The 17,480-nt window shown below is 36.4% G+C and overlaps 1 protein-coding gene across 1 annotated transcript in view; it reads right to left on the reverse strand.

Annotated features, from left to right (window-relative positions):
• Window positions 1–2,115: 2,115 nt before the first annotated feature.
• QSOX2 (quiescin sulfhydryl oxidase 2) overlaps window positions 2,116–17,480 on the reverse strand; it is a 20,555-nt gene continuing 5,190 nt past the window's right edge. Inside the window, exons 6-12 of the mRNA XM_029084054.1 lie at window positions 16,308–16,453; window positions 15,552–15,695; window positions 13,361–13,490; window positions 10,871–10,993; window positions 9,533–9,683; window positions 5,269–5,457; window positions 2,116–2,666 (exon numbers count right to left, since the gene is read on the reverse strand). Of these exons, the coding sequence (XP_028939887.1) occupies window positions 2,116–2,666; window positions 5,269–5,457; window positions 9,533–9,683; window positions 10,871–10,993; window positions 13,361–13,490; window positions 15,552–15,695; window positions 16,308–16,453 (1,434 nt within the window). The remainder of the gene's footprint in view (window positions 2,667–5,268; window positions 5,458–9,532; window positions 9,684–10,870; window positions 10,994–13,360; window positions 13,491–15,551; window positions 15,696–16,307; window positions 16,454–17,480) is intronic.

Consider the following 17,480-nt stretch of genomic DNA (forward strand, 5'->3'; position numbering starts at 1 on the left):
TTCATGGAGAGATCATGGAGACAAGTGTCCCAGATTGGAGCAAGAGCCATCGAGCAGATACAATAAAGAGCGAAGATGGCTGAAAAACCCCACAGAAAACATGTCTCTATGTACATCAGACCAACAGTGTCATGTGAATGGAATTTTTTTTCCTCTGACACTTTTACAATAACCACAGAAGCTTATTACTTTGTATGTTATTGTGATAAACTAAAGGACCAAGGGACAGTAAATCTTTGAAGCTAATTTTTTTTTATTCCAAATGGAAGCTGCAGAAACTGGTGTTGGGAATGTTCAGTTTTGTGAACAAACAAGATTTGATTATGAAAAAATATCCCTGTTGAGTTTTTGTGCTTTTAGATCATCTTTGTTGCTAGGCTTTGAACTTTTAGATCATCTTTGTTGCTAGGCTTTGAACTTTTTATGCTAGGGCTTACGATGGAAATAAGAGGAGGACACACTAACAGTATAAATCCAATGCATTGGCCAGGGACTATCTATTCCTTCTCACGTAACAGAAGAGCTAGCAAACATTCAATTAAATTAAAATTTGCAAATGTAGAATTTAAAGGAAAAGCTTTTTTATATAACATAATTAATCTGTAGAACTCACTGCCTCAAGAAAACATTGAGGCCAAAACCTATTAGGATTAACTAAAGATTAGGTAATGGATAACTAGAACATGCTCAATTACATTGGATAGGATTATAAACTTCACTATCCAGGACGTGAATTATCCCCCCCCCCAGCTAGGATCAGAAAAGAACTCCTATTCCAAATGATAATTTTGTAATTGTTTTCATGGTTTCTTCTAATTGCTGCCAGCCAGGACTCCAAACAGCCAGAGAGACCTGTGAAGGCAAATGCCATATTCCCAACTGCTGCTGCATCCCAGATGGAGCAGCTCTTGGACTTTGCTATTAGTTAAACTCCTCTTGACCCAAACAAGAGGAGCACTCCCCACAGAAAGGTGAGAGAAAAGAGCTGTTCTTTTAAGTACTGTACAGAGAACTTCACAGCTACCAGGTGATACTCCCTGTGAGTTCAGAACTGGAAATACCAAATGAAGTGTTTATGCCACCTCACAGGAAGAGAAGTTACTCTATCGTTAAAAGAGTTATCCAACATCATAAGAAACTCAGTATTTCCAGATCTGTACATTTTTCCTGGCACATTGATGCGAACGAATCTCATTGTCCTTCACTAAAAACACTGTTTCCCTTTACTGGAGTTCATCAGAATTGGCTTCCACCTGGATAACACAAAAATTACTCAGCTACTTTTCTGGTTTATAAATGAGCGAGGAGAGTTATCTAACGCTCCATCAACACATCCAATAGAGGAACAAGTAAAACACTGGGTCTGAGTACGTCCTTGCTTACACCTAAACTCCAGTAAAACAGATGACAGCATTAGCAATCAGAATCAGGCTGCTTACTGAGATACAAACTGCCCCCAAACCCTGACCCTAGCAGAGACACATCCTTGGCTGGAACGCACGGGAGAATGGAAGACTTGAACACGTAACGCTTTCTACTTTAAATATGGAATGTAAATAACATTGGAGAAAGTCACATAGGCTTAGAATTGATTTAATCAGAATAGAACTCTTGTTTCTTGAAAAAACAAAAAAAAAGTCAGAATTCTTGCTTCTCCAAATGAAGCAGTCAAAGTAACAGCATAACTGTTCAGTATTCTGGTAGGCAAAACCATCTCTGGATAAATTAAAAAAAAAACCAAAACAACCTGTCTTGAAGTACACAAAACACTATCCAATTTCCTTCTAAAACCAGGCACAGCTGATTGCATAATGTAATGTTTACTCTGAAAATGAGTAAAGGATGTAGGTGGTAAGTCACAGAAAAAAATCTTAACTGAAAAATGCGATGCTTACTTCAGTGGACATTTTGTGATAGCACTATGTGCCTCAGTTAAAGATTAGGGTTCTTACAGCGAGCTCCGTATATTAAGCTAGAACACTTGTGAAATGACCTGGGAAGAAAGGGGTTTTAAACAAGGAATACTGTATATAAAATCCCTGATCATAAATATTAAAGCCGTATCTAGTACTGAACAGCCACATACGATGAAATCTTTGTTTCCAATTTAAACTTCTATACAGATGAACGATAATACTTCACTTTCCACCGTTTAGATCTCATTCGGAAAAAAAAGTACATGATCATTAAAAATAAGGATGACGCTACATACAGTATGACACACAGACTCATGTCGATGTTTGAAAATCCAATCCCTAAGAAAGACACAGCCTGCTTCGTCTCTTTAAGGTTAGCTGATCCAGCTGCGCTTTTACTGCTATCTTTGACAGGTCCATGATTTGCTATGAGCTTATCTAACGCCTTCGATTCAGAATCTACTACGTTTTCTTTATCCTGGATCTGATTTTCTCTGTTTCCACTTGGTTTCTTCAGTATGCTTCTGTCTTTCACCTCCCTTGTACCTCCCTGTTCAGTTTCACTGGAGTCAGTCTGGCTTGCAGTGTATTTATATAGAATATTTTCACTGTTATAGTGATACTTCATGAACTGTAGAACTTGGGCTTCATTCCAGCTGTGTAATCCTTTAATTTCTTCATGACATGTAGGACAAATGTCTGGAGTTGGCCACTGAACTTTGGGAAATTTTGGATCTTCAGTCAAATCACCTGGGAAGAGGAAAAAAAAATAAAATATCGGAAGTGAATGAACTAGGAAAGCTGAAGCCTCAGATGTTTCACTGGAAACTGCAGAGAGCATTTTCCATTTATAAATAGGGAGGTCAGTAAAAAAGCCCACAGCACAATAATGTTTGTATGAAACTGAAGACAATCATGAACACATTTGGAAATTCATCGGTTTCCTCATGGATGCATCAATTATGTTCCAGTATTGCTTCCCCTTTCAAAATACAAACAGTAAATCATAATTATTTTCCTTTTCTCTCAGTAAAAGCTGTAGCATTCAAATTCTAAGACAAGAAGATACTACAATTGCTATGGTTTCAGAAGGCATGAAAACATCACCATCTGGGCCTTTCAGGGGTTAACTTGAATTATGGTTCAAAACAAACTGCTCTTTTGCACTCAATACTCTCTAATCCTGAAGCTTGGTTTGCAGCAAGCAGTTTCAAGGCCAAAGGCTTGCAGATATTTTCATGTTTCTCTACTCTGAACCATTCCATCCTTAACTTGCTGTTTCATAGCTTGCATTATTACTACAGCAAACTATTCTCAGTACTTTAAAAACCATTCTCATATTTCAGATGTATTTTTCAGCATTCTTTTTAGCATTTAAACATAAACCGCTGTCTTGAACTAGATCCGGTTTTACCATTCCAGTTGCTCACAGCTCTGGCCACCCTTCTGTCGTGACGCCAAAGAGCTGCACACTGTAGCTAGTGTTGCACTTTGCTCTAAAAAATGAGCATTTAAAAATGTGTATGGAGATCATTGTTAGGCCAAAATTCTCTACCTGGTAAAAAAGCCAATTTATTTATCTGACTGTTATTAGTACACTAACACTTATTTCAGAAACAAATACAGATTCTGATTTTATTCTTTTTATCCTTTTTAAAGGCAGGAAACTTCCCCATGATTTTGAGAAAAATATTGTTTAGGGATTCAACAGATGCTTAAAAATATTTGTCTCTTCGATATTTACAAGTAAGGGAGCAAGTTTGCATTTCAGACATATTTAAATAAAGACCACTCAGTAATCAATTTGTTTCAGTAGAGAAAGTAGAAACAAAACATCTTATGGTAAGATTACAAATAGAAAACTCGCTGTACTTGTTTTCCTGCCAAAGGAAAGAACACTATACATTCTGTACATTCTAAAGCAACAGGAAAGAATTAAATAGGGCAAGGCCACAGACCACAGTCTCGTGACCCACACTTGAAGGCTGTGCCAAGGTGTTTTCATTGACCAGACAAAGATTATTTCTCATTAAAAGCTATATGTATTACCAGAAATACAGATGCAGCTTTTAAGAATTAAAATAAGTCACTGTCTCAAAGAGAAATTTTAGTAAACTTAAGAAGCATAATTCAATATTATTATTTATTCCAGCATGTTTATACTTCTTACTAGAATGGTATTTTAGCCAGCTGTTGCATCATCTAAATCAATATCCATGCAAGTTTTCCAATAACTTAATGTTCTAAATAAGTATATTGCTCCACTACTTAGCAACTTCAGGTTAACACGACAACTTTCCTTCTGCGTTCAACCTAGCAATAGTAACAAACATTAGGGGATGCTTTTATTTAATATCTCATCATTTACTTTTTCTCCTTGGAGAAAGGAGACAAACTGTCTATGCTCACAATAATATTTAATACTTCATAAATCTTGTGAATTCAGCATAAGCATAATATAAACACAATATAGCATATTTAAATTGTACCTGATGCTACATTACATAGATCCATAACAGCAGACAGGGATTAAGTGCAAAGAGAAACCAATTTTCTTTAGTGCTTTAGTTACTTGATATCCCCATAACAGAATGGAATAAATACAACCAGTATTTTAATGGTACTTTTAGTCTAACTGAAAACATAGCAATCTAGCAGGGGAACCGATTTTCTTCACACGTTAATTTTATTTTATTCACTTGCCGATCTGCTAATAGTTTAGGGTCTTTTATCCTGAGAAAGTCTCCTGTTCAATTATCATCATTTTCTATACAGCATCTCTCCAGAACAAAACGAAGACAGGTTTTAACATCTATTTAAACTGTTACAGAAAGAAATTTAATTAATTTTTATCCACTGATAAGTAGCTGAACCGTACTGCTCCTTTTTGAAAAGGCTTTGATTTGTACCCCAGAAAGATCCTCTCATCAAGCAACAGGTGAAACCTCAGAAGAAACAGTATATTTGAGAATATGAAGTTTTTTCATTATATAGCATAAAAGGTAACTGTGGTACTGGAGGATAGTGTATCTCAAGCGTGTGTTTCTCACTCATGCAAAGGTTAGCACGCTGGTCCTTAGAGTTCTAGTTGATTGGGATGCTCTAGGTTTTGCTGTATACACAAGTTCCCCTTCTTGTAGGCCAGCGTAAATGTGGAGCTAGTCTTTCGAAGTCAGTATTTAATAAAGGAATGTCAAGCTGGAACACCAGTTACTATGGTTTTAAACTCATGTTACAGAGCCTGATTTGCATGTCTCTGTTCAAATACAAACCATGTTGTATGAAAAGCCATCGCCTTGTCTTTCAGACACAGCTCCCTGCGGTGGGTTTCCCTAAGCCAGGTCTTCCGTACCTGCCAGCCTGTTATTCACGACGTTGTGTTTCTCCCAGAGCCAGAGAACAGCCTTGTCGAAGGTTTTAACGGAATCCATGGACTCTTTAGCCATTTCTTCAAAATGCTGAGCACAGGCTTTGCAGCCAAAAAAGTGGTGAATGTATCTCCGCATGACCTGAAGTACTATTTGGGGATTGTCCTCAAGACCTAGGAAGACAGATGATAGATGCATTTAGCACCATCTGGACAAACACAGCTTCAACATACACACTTCCACATACATAAAAGTGAACCGTGAGAAAACAAAAGGAAACGTTGCTTTCTCCTTGCTCTGTGCAAATTTACACCCCCACTTTTGAGATGAGAAACTAGGCACTTCTATAATTTAAAGATGCCCATAGCACACTCGCCATCACACAGAACCTACACCTCAGAAAGTCCCAAAGATATCGGAGGGATTAAAAGCAGCACACAGCTCTTGGAAGAAATAACTCTCCCCAACGAAACACATATTTAATATTGTCACTAAGTAGTTGAGGTGAAACTTTTATTTATTCATTGCCAAATAATTTGCTTTCTAATTTAGAGTTTAAAGTGATCTCAAACAGTAAGTTTCAAAACATACCATTTTGAAAGGTTGTCTGGAATATCAGACTACAAGGGAATTATTTCTAACACACCAAGGTTCAAAAAAATGCTAGGTGAGTGATAGTGTTACTAAAAATGCAAAGTAGCTATTTATTGCAATATATACTAATGTATTTAGTGTATACAATTGTGTGCAAAGTTTCCCTGAACAACACATTAAAATAAGAGTTAAAGGTCAAGTGTTCTTTACAGTGAAATTTCTCCTTTCAAAGAATATCTTATAATTTGAGGGGAGAAGAAACTCAGCTAAATGAAAATCAGACATTAAATATTTTTTTTTTCAGAAGCCTATTACGTGTACATTTTGAAAGTGTTAAAACATGCCAGGTCCATGCTGTCTGTATTTCACACAATTCTTCTGGAAGCACAGACTTCCTCCAATATCTTCCCCAATAACTAAATTAATATTTATGTTATGCATTCATCATTACATTCAGGCTCAAGCACTAAAGTTACGTGACCTTGCTACTGAAAATCCAAGAGTCAAAAACCCTCTGACAAGTATTTCACAAAGCCTGTGATGTCTGGTTGTTACTCCGTAACTCCCAGGTATTACAGGACGCCAGAATCTCATTACAGTTATTAATGCCATGGCTTTTTTGGCAGGCAATAAACGTAGACACAAAATAGCTACTTAGCAACATTTGAACTTTCAAAAGTAACCCAGGAATTCCTCCTAAAATAAATGCAAACACATTAGTATTTCTATAATTCACACTTTTACACTAAAGATACTGCAAAAAATCGTTATTTTATTCAGAAGTAAGCTAAGATCTTTACAGATTGAGAACTCTGTCCTGGGCCACTACTGTGACATCTATCCCTACATCTATCAGTGGCTTGAAAACCTGATGTAATTCATTAAAATCCTAACGGTTTCATCTCTGTCCCACAGATATTCTGATTCATGCTTAATTGACCTAGTAAATTATGCCAAAATGTACTTACAAACGAACTATATGTTACCACAAACACACACTTGTCACATGAAACACATTTTATGATGCAGATTGATCAAATTACCGACTCCTGCAGTTGAACATCTCTGCTACGAGTAATTTACAATACAGGTTTTGTAGGTTCTGTAGGATTACGGTGCTTTGCTCCCCATCCTATTCTGATAGTGAATATCAAACAGTTTGGTAGCACATATGCCCTCTGTACATGCACTGGTTTTTTGGGGAAAAAAAAAAATCCTCCACAAAGCCTATTCAAAACTATCAGAGTACTTATCTGTTCTGCATCTAAGAAAAACATGAAGACTGCCATAAACACCTATTTAGAAAGAACAACATTATATTCTTAAACACGGCAGCAAAAAAAAAAAAAAGTCTTTAAAGCCAAAAAGAAATAATAAAAAGCAAACAATCTCTACTCAGACATTCAATATCTGTGATTGAATAGGCATGTATAAATAAAAGATATGAGATTAAAGCAGATTAAATTACAGTATTAAAAGAAAGGCTAAAAAATAATTTTGGAAAGTTGAAATAAATTTCAGGCAAAGCAGTTTTACCATGTGTACTAAAAGATATATTTTAAAAAAACAACAACAAATGCAACAAAAGTAACAATTAGCAAATAACCTTTTTGTGGAGGAACAGAGATTCATACACAAATTTAATTATATCTGTTCTCCTGTGTAACGTTACGCTCTTGAAAATTCATTTTGTGGGGAGGTCTTTCAAATTCAGCAACCGATTAAAAATAGTCCAGATAATTTTTTTATAAAATCCACAAGCCTGCCTTATTCACACCAATAGATCCTTTTACCTAAAACCACATTTCATAGAATTAAGCATGCTCAGGACTAGGTTTCTACAATGATTTTACACATCTTGGGATGCGAGCGGTTCTGTTCGGAGTTCCTTTGGATTCCCTTCCTCTGATCCCACTGCAGGTTCAAATGACACCCTTCAACATTCAAAGGTGTCAAGTAGAAACCAATAAAAACATTCTATCAAAAAAGCCACAGCAAGTTCACACTGACTGCCTGACTCCAAGTAGAGGAAGCTATCAAGAAAAATACAGCTGCTTTAAAAAGAAAACAAACAATTGCAAAATGGCTCATTTTGTTTGTTTTTCTTTTATCAGCCCAGAGATGAATCTTCTATTAACATCTGCCATGTATCATCGTGTAATCCTCCTTTTCTCTTTCCTCCCAAACTACTGCAATTCAGGGTAACCCTAATCTTTAAAGTGGACAAGAACCATAAAACCCTACCTGTGGTGGGAAGGATTAGGGAGTACATCATGCTTTTTAGTAGATGGGATTTAAACAAGCAATAAGGAGAGGAAAACCTCCCAAGACATAATCCGACAGTCTCAGACTGACCCAATTCTTTCGCCGTAAGAAGTGATCATCACATATCTGGCCCGATTTAAATCAATGGTTAAGTGTGCCAAAGAGTTTTCAGGTTCTACAATGTATTTTTAACTTCAGACTGACTAGAGCTCACGCTTGAAACATGGGAGCAATTGAAGATGCAATTTTGTACAGTTAGATATTAAGAATATGCTTACATTTAGTCAGAACACTTTTGGCAATTGGGACAAAAGGGGAAATTTAACTTATGCATGATCCTGTTGAACAGCTAATATATCATCCAGCACAAAAACCCCAAACTCACCAGGCAGAGCACAGTACTCAGCCTACTGAATAACAAACAAAAGACAAAATTAAGAGAGAAACAAGAATTGAGAGATTTTCACCATGATTGGAAGCAATGCTGGATGAATGTATGTATCCATAATTTGAAATAATATACACTTTTTTTAACATACAATCAGCAACTGACAAATTGCAATTTTCTGAGTTTTATGATCCAGTAACAGTCCATCTCACATTCTTATATTCCTTGGAATTTTAAAGGCTTTAAATGAAAACTAAATAGAACTATAACCAAACAAAGCACTGTCCTGGCAAGAATAAAAACATACAAAGGCCAGTATTTTAGCATTAGTAATTTATTTCCATTGTGCAAGGAAAACAGATTATATATCCAGCACAATTCTTAAATAGAATTTTCACCAGAATATGAACACTCTGCTTCACGAGATGCTGCGAGTCTAAAATTAAGCAATTTGACAGAGTGCTTGTAAATAGTGTATCACTGCACAGATTAACAGACACTAGCTACGTTCAGCTGAAAAAAACAGTCACAACATTCGGTATTTAAGAAATAAAATGACAGGATTGGCTAATGGTTGTACATCTTTTACGGCTACTAAACTGTCTACTTAAATCTCATTCTTCTCAAATTAAATTAACAGTGTAACCTCAAGTAACCCGAACAATCTTCATCCCTTTTCAAGTAGTTCAAAATGCCTTTGTTTGAAATTATCTCCTTTTTTTGCTTTATTGATCACATCTTTAGGGCCACATACTTTATTTATCACATTTCTAAGCAAGGACAAACTGACGTGCTCTCTCTCAAAGCCTTCCCACGGCAGCGAAGCTATGCTCTGACCTCTGCTGGTACAAACCTGAAAGCCACTGTCTTCCACTAATGTATTAGTTGTGTATTTACACGTGCAAAAAAATTGCTCTAATCCATTACTTTTTCTGTTACATAGCAGAACTGCTGCACATATTTGTCTCATCCTTCAAGGGTCTCACATAACTGCTGCTTACCTGTATTTATCAAAGCTTTTGGTTGCAGTGCAGCTTGAACAGTGAGGGTATGAAACAGCTTCCAAAGGGAACAGGTATAACCTCTGAGCTCTGGTCTGCTGCCTTGACATCCAACCCACTGAACTTTCTTAGTGAGAAATATCCCAGAAATCTGAAAAAAAATGTGTATTTAAGATATATGCACCTCTGGGACTTAAATTCACTGTTGAACATAACAGCAGTCACAGTTGATCTACCTCGAAATCGAGGTGATCCAAGGATAAGGAATAGTACATGACTCTCTCTGCACTTGTTGCTAATGAATTCATGCTTCAGCCAAACAGATTTTAATCTTCTAACGATCCTTAAGTCTGAGATACTCTGATGCACCAATATAAAACTCATCCCTCTTGCAAAAATATTACATGACATACCGTGTACAGTCACTGATGTCAAGCCCACTAAAATGCACATCGCAAACGCCTCATTAGTCTGACATTAAGTAGCTTCACTTGTAAAGTTTTTTTTAAGCACAGTATGAACACAATACACACACACGCACACACAAATACCACTGGAAACTCTGACAGAGCTACAGTTTCCCTGGACACATTAAAAATTCCATATTACTCAGTAAGATCCATGTGAATTACAGTGGTAAAGTTTTAACAGGGTAAGATGTAGAACTCTTTATTATTTCTTCTTAAAACAAAACCACTGCTTATTCATTATACCTAAAACCCAGTACAAGATTTTAGTTTCTGAGATTTATCTCTCTGCTTCCTAAAACACACAGGAGGTTTCCAAATTTCAGACAGCAATCCTGTTTCATGGGAAGAAAGACTCATGTTAACTACTGTACACAGATGGCCCTAGCACAGGGCTTTGCAATTACCAAAGGGAGATGGGATTCCTAGCAAGGCCTTTACTGTGCCAGGAAATTAAAGTATTTTGGGGAAACTCTTCAGGAATAATTCTCATTTCAGTGGGTAAATTTCCCACCACTTAAACTCTGACTTTCCAAGCGAATCCTGCTGACAGCAGGCATAGCAAGCAAAGGCAACTCAAAAATATCCACTGGGAATCTGGCGCCATTTGAAGCTGACGTTAGGGAACGTGTATGTGTTAACGACTGCTTGCTCATTACAAAACTGAGACAGGATTGTGTGTTTCAATTCTCTAATTTCAATTCCTTCATGTGGATTTTTTTTCCTGGTAATGATTTCAGTTTGTTTTCATTTTAACCTTCTTATAACTCCATTATGACTGAGGGACCATCAGTGACTGATGTCTTAGATTTATAGAGAATCTTATCCTTTATTAATGCCCTATTTTATGCTGGAACTGGTAACAGCTTACCCGCATTTTGTTGTTGACCAGATCTAGGATAGCATCATAAGGGATTTTGTCTAATGGAAGGCTCACCAGCCACTCTTGCAAGGTTTCTAACAACTTTACCACAGGCTGACGGCCAGGAAAAAGCTGAGGAAAAAAAAAAACAGAAGAAAATACCCATATTTTAAAGCACAAATCTCATTAGCAGCAAGACACTTTCATCTTTATCTAAATGTGTTTTTCCTGTCTTTAAAATGCTTCACATTTTCTTTTGTTATGAGCAAATTTATTACTTGTTCTGCTTTTGATAAAAAGCCATCTCACACTAACTTTTGCTAACAAAATTTTAAAAGTTGCATGCACAAAATGTTAACCAGTAAAACAAAGCTACTCAACAGCAGGCAGAAATGCTACAGAACAATTTTGGACAGATTACATAGAGTTTCTCTCTAAGGTAATTCAGCTCAGTGTATAGCTCAGAAAAAAGCATAAGACCTAAGTGAATCAGAGAGGCTGAAATCCTTCTCGCTCTTAGAATATTAATCCCAAAAATTAGTTCTTGCAAAATATCTGTTCAGATTTCTGCAAATGTAGATAATGTTGCTTATCTAGAAGAGCATTTTCCTTTTCATATGTGTAATAGTGATTTCCAAAGTGATTTGGAAGTAGTGACTTCCTTAACTTGCAGCTTAAAGAAGTCAGAGTTTGGCAGGTGAGTGTGAGGAACTGTAAATCAGAGGTCATGCCGTTATTTTACACTAGAAATGGTATTTTGCTTTAGTGATGGTTGTAATTATTACAGAATTAAGTAGAGTATGCATACCATCTTCTCAGTACCCTTCCAGAGGGAGCAGTATTTCAACAGATGGGTAAATAAAGTCCCTGCATCTCCTACATTAAATACATAAAGCAATTTATGACAGAACGTGCTATACATATGCTAGTCATTCTGCAGTCATCATCCAACTATCAATAATATCTCTAATTCACAGACTGCTTACTTGATACCATGCAAATCTAATGGGCAGGAACTCCCTTTTGCTAATTGTACTGTACCTAACACAAGGGGCTGTGGGCATTGTTTGGGTTCAAAGACAGCTCTGAAATCGTCTGTAAAAAAAACCCAGCCCACCTCTGAACTACTGACTGCTTATTAGAACGACAATTATTCCTGTAGGAGCCCCTGGGTATCATGCATTACTATCTAAAAGACACTAGTATCTCAGGCAGGTATCAGTCTCATTGAGGATTCAAAAACCAATGACTTCTGCACTAACTAACTGACAAAAAACCTAATTCTGTAACAAAGAAAATTCCCCAAGTAGTGATCCAGAGACTTCTGTGACTTAGGATTTCAAACCACTATAAACGCTGTTACACAGGAGGACAGTATAAAAAGTTTCCTAATGGAAACACCTGTAAATTACCACGACAAGAGAATGCAAATAAAGAACAGCAGGACCCACTTGTACAACGGCAGCCTGGAGACGAGCGTGCAACCAAAAAAGAGCATTCCCCACTTCTGCACTAATAGCCAGGGAAGCACATGACATCAGCTGGCCAGGAGCCATCAGGAAGAACAGAGGATGTTTTCAGGATAATATGATGGAAAGATTACCACCACACTTTCTTAAAGAAATGAGGCCAGCTAGAGATTTCTGACCTCTGACGGCCGCGGGGGGGCAAGAAACTGTCTGTCTGATTTTCAGATAAATCCAGATATTTGGAAATAGTTCATTTGGGCCTTATTATTCTCTTAAACAGCTACTGATTCACTTTCTTTAAAATAAAACAAAGTGTTATCCGCTCAGTAAGTAAATATAAAGAGACACTGGTCGTTTCAGTAGGTTGACATTATAAAGTTAAATTATTTCAATTTTTTTTTTCAAGTCATATCACATTTTACTGTTTTACATTTTACATGTATTACTATGAACACATTTTACATGTATTGTCCCTTCACTCAAATGTAATATATAAACATCTTTATTTTTTAAATACTCTATTATATTCCATGCCTCAATTATTTTGAAATCCTGAATTAATTAAATTCAATACCTCAATTATATTCAAAATTTATCCAGAAGTTACTAACATCTCTAAAAAGAACACCCTTTGTCAAGTATGTACTAATGAAATCCAAAAGTCAAGAATGAAAAACAACGGGTTTTTTTAAACCCACTCAGTTACAATAGCTACTTGTCCTAAAAATCTGACAAATGGACTATATTTACAGTGTTTGTTCAATATGCTGCAGACTACTCAAGTTTTATTTAATTTCGAGTCCTCTAAGATTAAATTAAAATACATTTCAACCACAGAATTATGTCAGAACGGCATATACAGTAACTCAAAAATAACATTTAAAGAAACCCACAAAACTATTTTTTAAGCTAGTGAGGAAGCATATATTTATACATTCTGAAAGACATTTTGAGAGACTTATGTCACATAATAAATTTTATGTTAGACTCACTTTATTCTTACAAATAATCAAAGACTAGAAGTGTATACCTTGGCAGAGACAGTAACAAAATCCTTGAAGGTCTTTAGCTCAGCTCCCTCAAGTGTCCTGTGAGTAGCAAGCTCTATCCTGAGCAGGTAATGCAATCCTGATTCAAGGTCAGCCATGTACAGCTTAGACCTGAAACACACATATATAATGTTCCAAAGTGGCAGGTTTCTTTCGCTCATTTTCTCACCAGTCATGAAGGTAAAATTGATATATAGTAGGTGTCGTTAAAACCTCAACATTTGCCACTCCACAGTGATTGCCATATATCCTACACCAGTATGGGAAGACACAGCACTTGCTGCAGGTGCTCAGCATGGTGAATGTCAAGTTCAATGAGTCTGACTGTACTCTCTTGAAAGAGCAATTTTATGTCATTTCCTTCAGAGTTTAGACAAATGAAGCATAACCACACACAAGAATTTCTTTTATATTTGACTAAACTTTTTGCCTCCCAGTCAGCTTTACCTTGTAATGAAATTATAACCCTGACACTGTCAGCAAGGAAACAGCTAGTGTAAAGAAATTATAGCTTCTCTTCAGGATTGACCACAAATAGAAAAATTACACACTAGGAAAAAAGGGAGACTATACACAGTGCAGGAGTGCAAACAAGACTGGAAAAGGTCAATGTTGGAAAGGACTGAATCTAGAAATCCTCTCCCAAATGCAGTAGTTTTACTGTAGGTTCTTTGCCAGAAGTTTAACAGTCAACTTCAATCACACTAGCTTTTAAGACAGAATTAGGTGCCTTGTGACAGGTACAAGTAAAACACATAAAGCAAATAAAAGACTTCAAGAGCTCCTTCTCAGCCAAATATCTTCATAACAACAAAACACACTTTACAAAGTACAAATACATCAAGTAAAACACCCTGTCTTTCACTGCTTTCCAAGTGCAAACTCTAGACACTGATACAGAGCGATGTAACAGAACAAACAGAAGTTCACATAGTGGAATTAAACACTTTTTGTAAGAGTTCAGCAGCACTATTATTTCTAAAAAACAAGCAGAACTAAAAGAGCAGTCATTCAAGAAACTGTCTAGCCCCACCTCTTAAATAACATGCAGGACATAATATACTAAGATACAGAATAATCTGTATTCTTAACAACTCAAACTACAGACTTACTCTGAATTTATTTCCTTAATTAATAATATACTCACTTAAATTTAAAAGAACAGCAAAATTTTGCTTCAAGTTTCTTAAATAAAGAGAGATCCATGTGAATGCATGACATTCCCACAAAGAATCCTACTTAGAAGATACTTGGACTTGCCATTCACAACAACAAAAATTGTGTCTTGCTGGAAAGCAGCTCAATTGTCTTGATAACAGAATGTTTCATAGAAAATATTTTATAATAGTCATTGAAAGAAGATGACACTAATGTGTCCATGAAAGGAAAATAAGTATAAAATGAAAGCACTCAGTCCTATATCTTGTCCATCTAAAAATGCTGAGGGATTATCTCTCTGCAAAGACTTTGCATCCTTCTCTCAAACAGACAAAGAGGGAATGAGGGTGAAGATAAACCTTACCAGATTTAGTACAATAAACGCCTTCTACAGTGACTTTAGTGTTTTCTATTGTACTTGCATTTTTAGTGGGCACTGCTTCGCTGTTATACACACATGGAATTCTTGTTTTCTACAGAAATGTTGTAACTTGTTATTTTACTATTTATTTTTTCTGAGACACTGATTACTTGCTGAAGTTTTCCAACAATTCACATCAGTGATCTACATACTTCAGGTAATGGGTGATAAGTCCTTGGTTTTTGTAAGCCAATCAAGTACTTAACAATACTTTTTGAGAAAAACATTAGCAGTGCAGATGCTTGCTGCTAAAAATCAAATACTGAAAGCCCATGATAATTTCACCTCTGAATTGCTTGAAACATTGCTCAAAATCGTGAAGAAGCTGCAACCTTGATACTGGAACTGAACTAATTCACAAGTGTTACCTCAATATACTGAGAAATGGATGAAATTGAAGCAGGACAAGATCATTCAGTAGTGATCACCCTATTCAACTCAAGGTGCATCACCTGGGATGGAATGAAGTAAAATTTTGAACTGCATTAGGATTTTATAATAAATTACAGCACAGCTTCCCACGTGTCAAGAAAAAAACTGCAAGCAAATTTTAATAATCAAGCTCTGATCTGAAAATTGATGGTATCACTTACTTATCAAACTCCTTCCACACCTTAACTTCTGCACTCTCTTCTCTCTTTTCTTGAAGAGGTAGCTGAAGTGGCAAAAGAAGTTTTTTTCTTACACCTGGCAGTGACTTCAAATACGAAGAAAAGAAAGACCGTAGAGGCTTCAAACTGCATATAACCAGAGAAAGTAAAGATTACTTTTAACCTCAACAGTTGTAAGCAAAAGTAATATTAGGTCTCTTCTTAAAAAAATACAGGTAATAATATTAAATGGTTCATTAAGAACAACCAGCGCATTGCTCTCAGCATATCAAACTCCAATCAAGAGACACTGGCCTAGAGCTTTTACTTCCAGTCAGAAACACTATTTCATCTGCTCCACAACTGAGTTCTGTCAGCAGTATAACCTTCTTACTGGAGTCAAACAACATAAGGGTTATCATTCCACCACACCATTTCAGCTGGTTTTCCCTACTAAATGATGAAGTCTTAACTTCCACGCCTGTGTATTACAAGCATTCACAAGAGTAAACTGTATAACAAGAGCACCAGATTAGTTAATAATTGCTAGAGAGCATTCAAGACAGGGAATTTTCAAACACAAAGAAATGGAACACACAGCTTCAGTCAGTACAATGTATTGATTACATGCCAGGACACAGTGTCATCAGATACATGCAAAAGGTTATAGAAGAAATTACTTTGTATGAAAGGAATCTATGAACAGTTTTTATAGCTTCAGTGAACCTCCTCATATTCCTCAGACAGATAACTACTTACCTGTTAATTAATCCATGGGACCCATTTGGATGTATCAGATAGCATGAAGGGACTGAGGTAACACCCAGTTTCTCAAGAAAAGGCTTATCAAAATTCAACGCTCTCTTTACAATGATGTTTTCATACTGGATCAAGTCTAAAATAACCTGGGTAATGAAAAGATGACATGAATTATATACATTGTTCAAGGAATATCCAGTCTTGTAGGACAAGACATATAAATAGGTGAAGTGCATCATCCTCTAAGGGTATCATTAAGCTGTTCACGAAGGAAGTACATCTATGAGTATTCCTGGACACTAACAACTTCAGTTAAAGAAGATTTACTCTTCTCCGGAAATTACTACTCCTATCTTCCATTTTTTTTTTTTTCCCATGCTCTATCCTCATCTTTTCCCTTTGAAGTCTAACATCTGAAGAAAACATGTGAATGAATAATAAAATGTCCTCATAAACCTCAAAATAGCCCAGAGGACATCCCACAGGCACCAACAGTTTATGTTTCATGTGATATATGTAACAGTCTAAAGGCAAATTTTCAGGTAGTGAAGAAACATTGGTCCCACCACTTTACTGCATTCTGACGTCAAAGTCCATGACTCAGAAAACAACTAAGGGCTCCACAGGAGTTACGGCTCTGCCTGGCAAGCCCTGCCAAATCAAGCTGTGGTCTGTGGTGTCACAGCACCCAGCTGTCCGTTCAGCTTTTTGTTTACCAGCCCCACAGCAGAGACTCCATATAGGGATAGGTGCCTGTAATCAAGAGTTACAGTTCACTATCCAGCTTCTTAGCTCAAATTTGTCATTCTTTTACTTTTCCCCTCTCTGCCTCTTCTGTATCTTTTCCCTGTTGTTAGCTTCACAGTTTCCACTATACTTTTCCCTTCAGGTGAGTATTCTCCTTTGCTACATTTTCTCTCACTTTCAAACTTGAAACTTAAGAGACCCTTCCTTCCTTCCTTTCATCAAGGATAAATGCATGGCCTTCCTTTCTTCAGCAGTTGTGATTTCCATTAGGTTTGTCCATATTGCCTTATACAGTAAACTTGAAAACAATGTTATTTTCTATTTCACTAAACTACTCTATAAAGCTAAAATACTACATAACATTAGCAAAGATTTTTTTCTTCTGAAAGCAGAATCCACTTTCTGTTAATCAGATGACATTCAGTC

This window comes from Antrostomus carolinensis, unplaced genomic scaffold (genome assembly GCF_000700745.2).
Source record: "Antrostomus carolinensis isolate BGI_N321 unplaced genomic scaffold, ASM70074v2 scaffold25173, whole genome shotgun sequence".
In the NCBI taxonomy this organism is placed as follows: domain Eukaryota; kingdom Metazoa; phylum Chordata; class Aves; order Caprimulgiformes; family Caprimulgidae; genus Antrostomus; species Antrostomus carolinensis.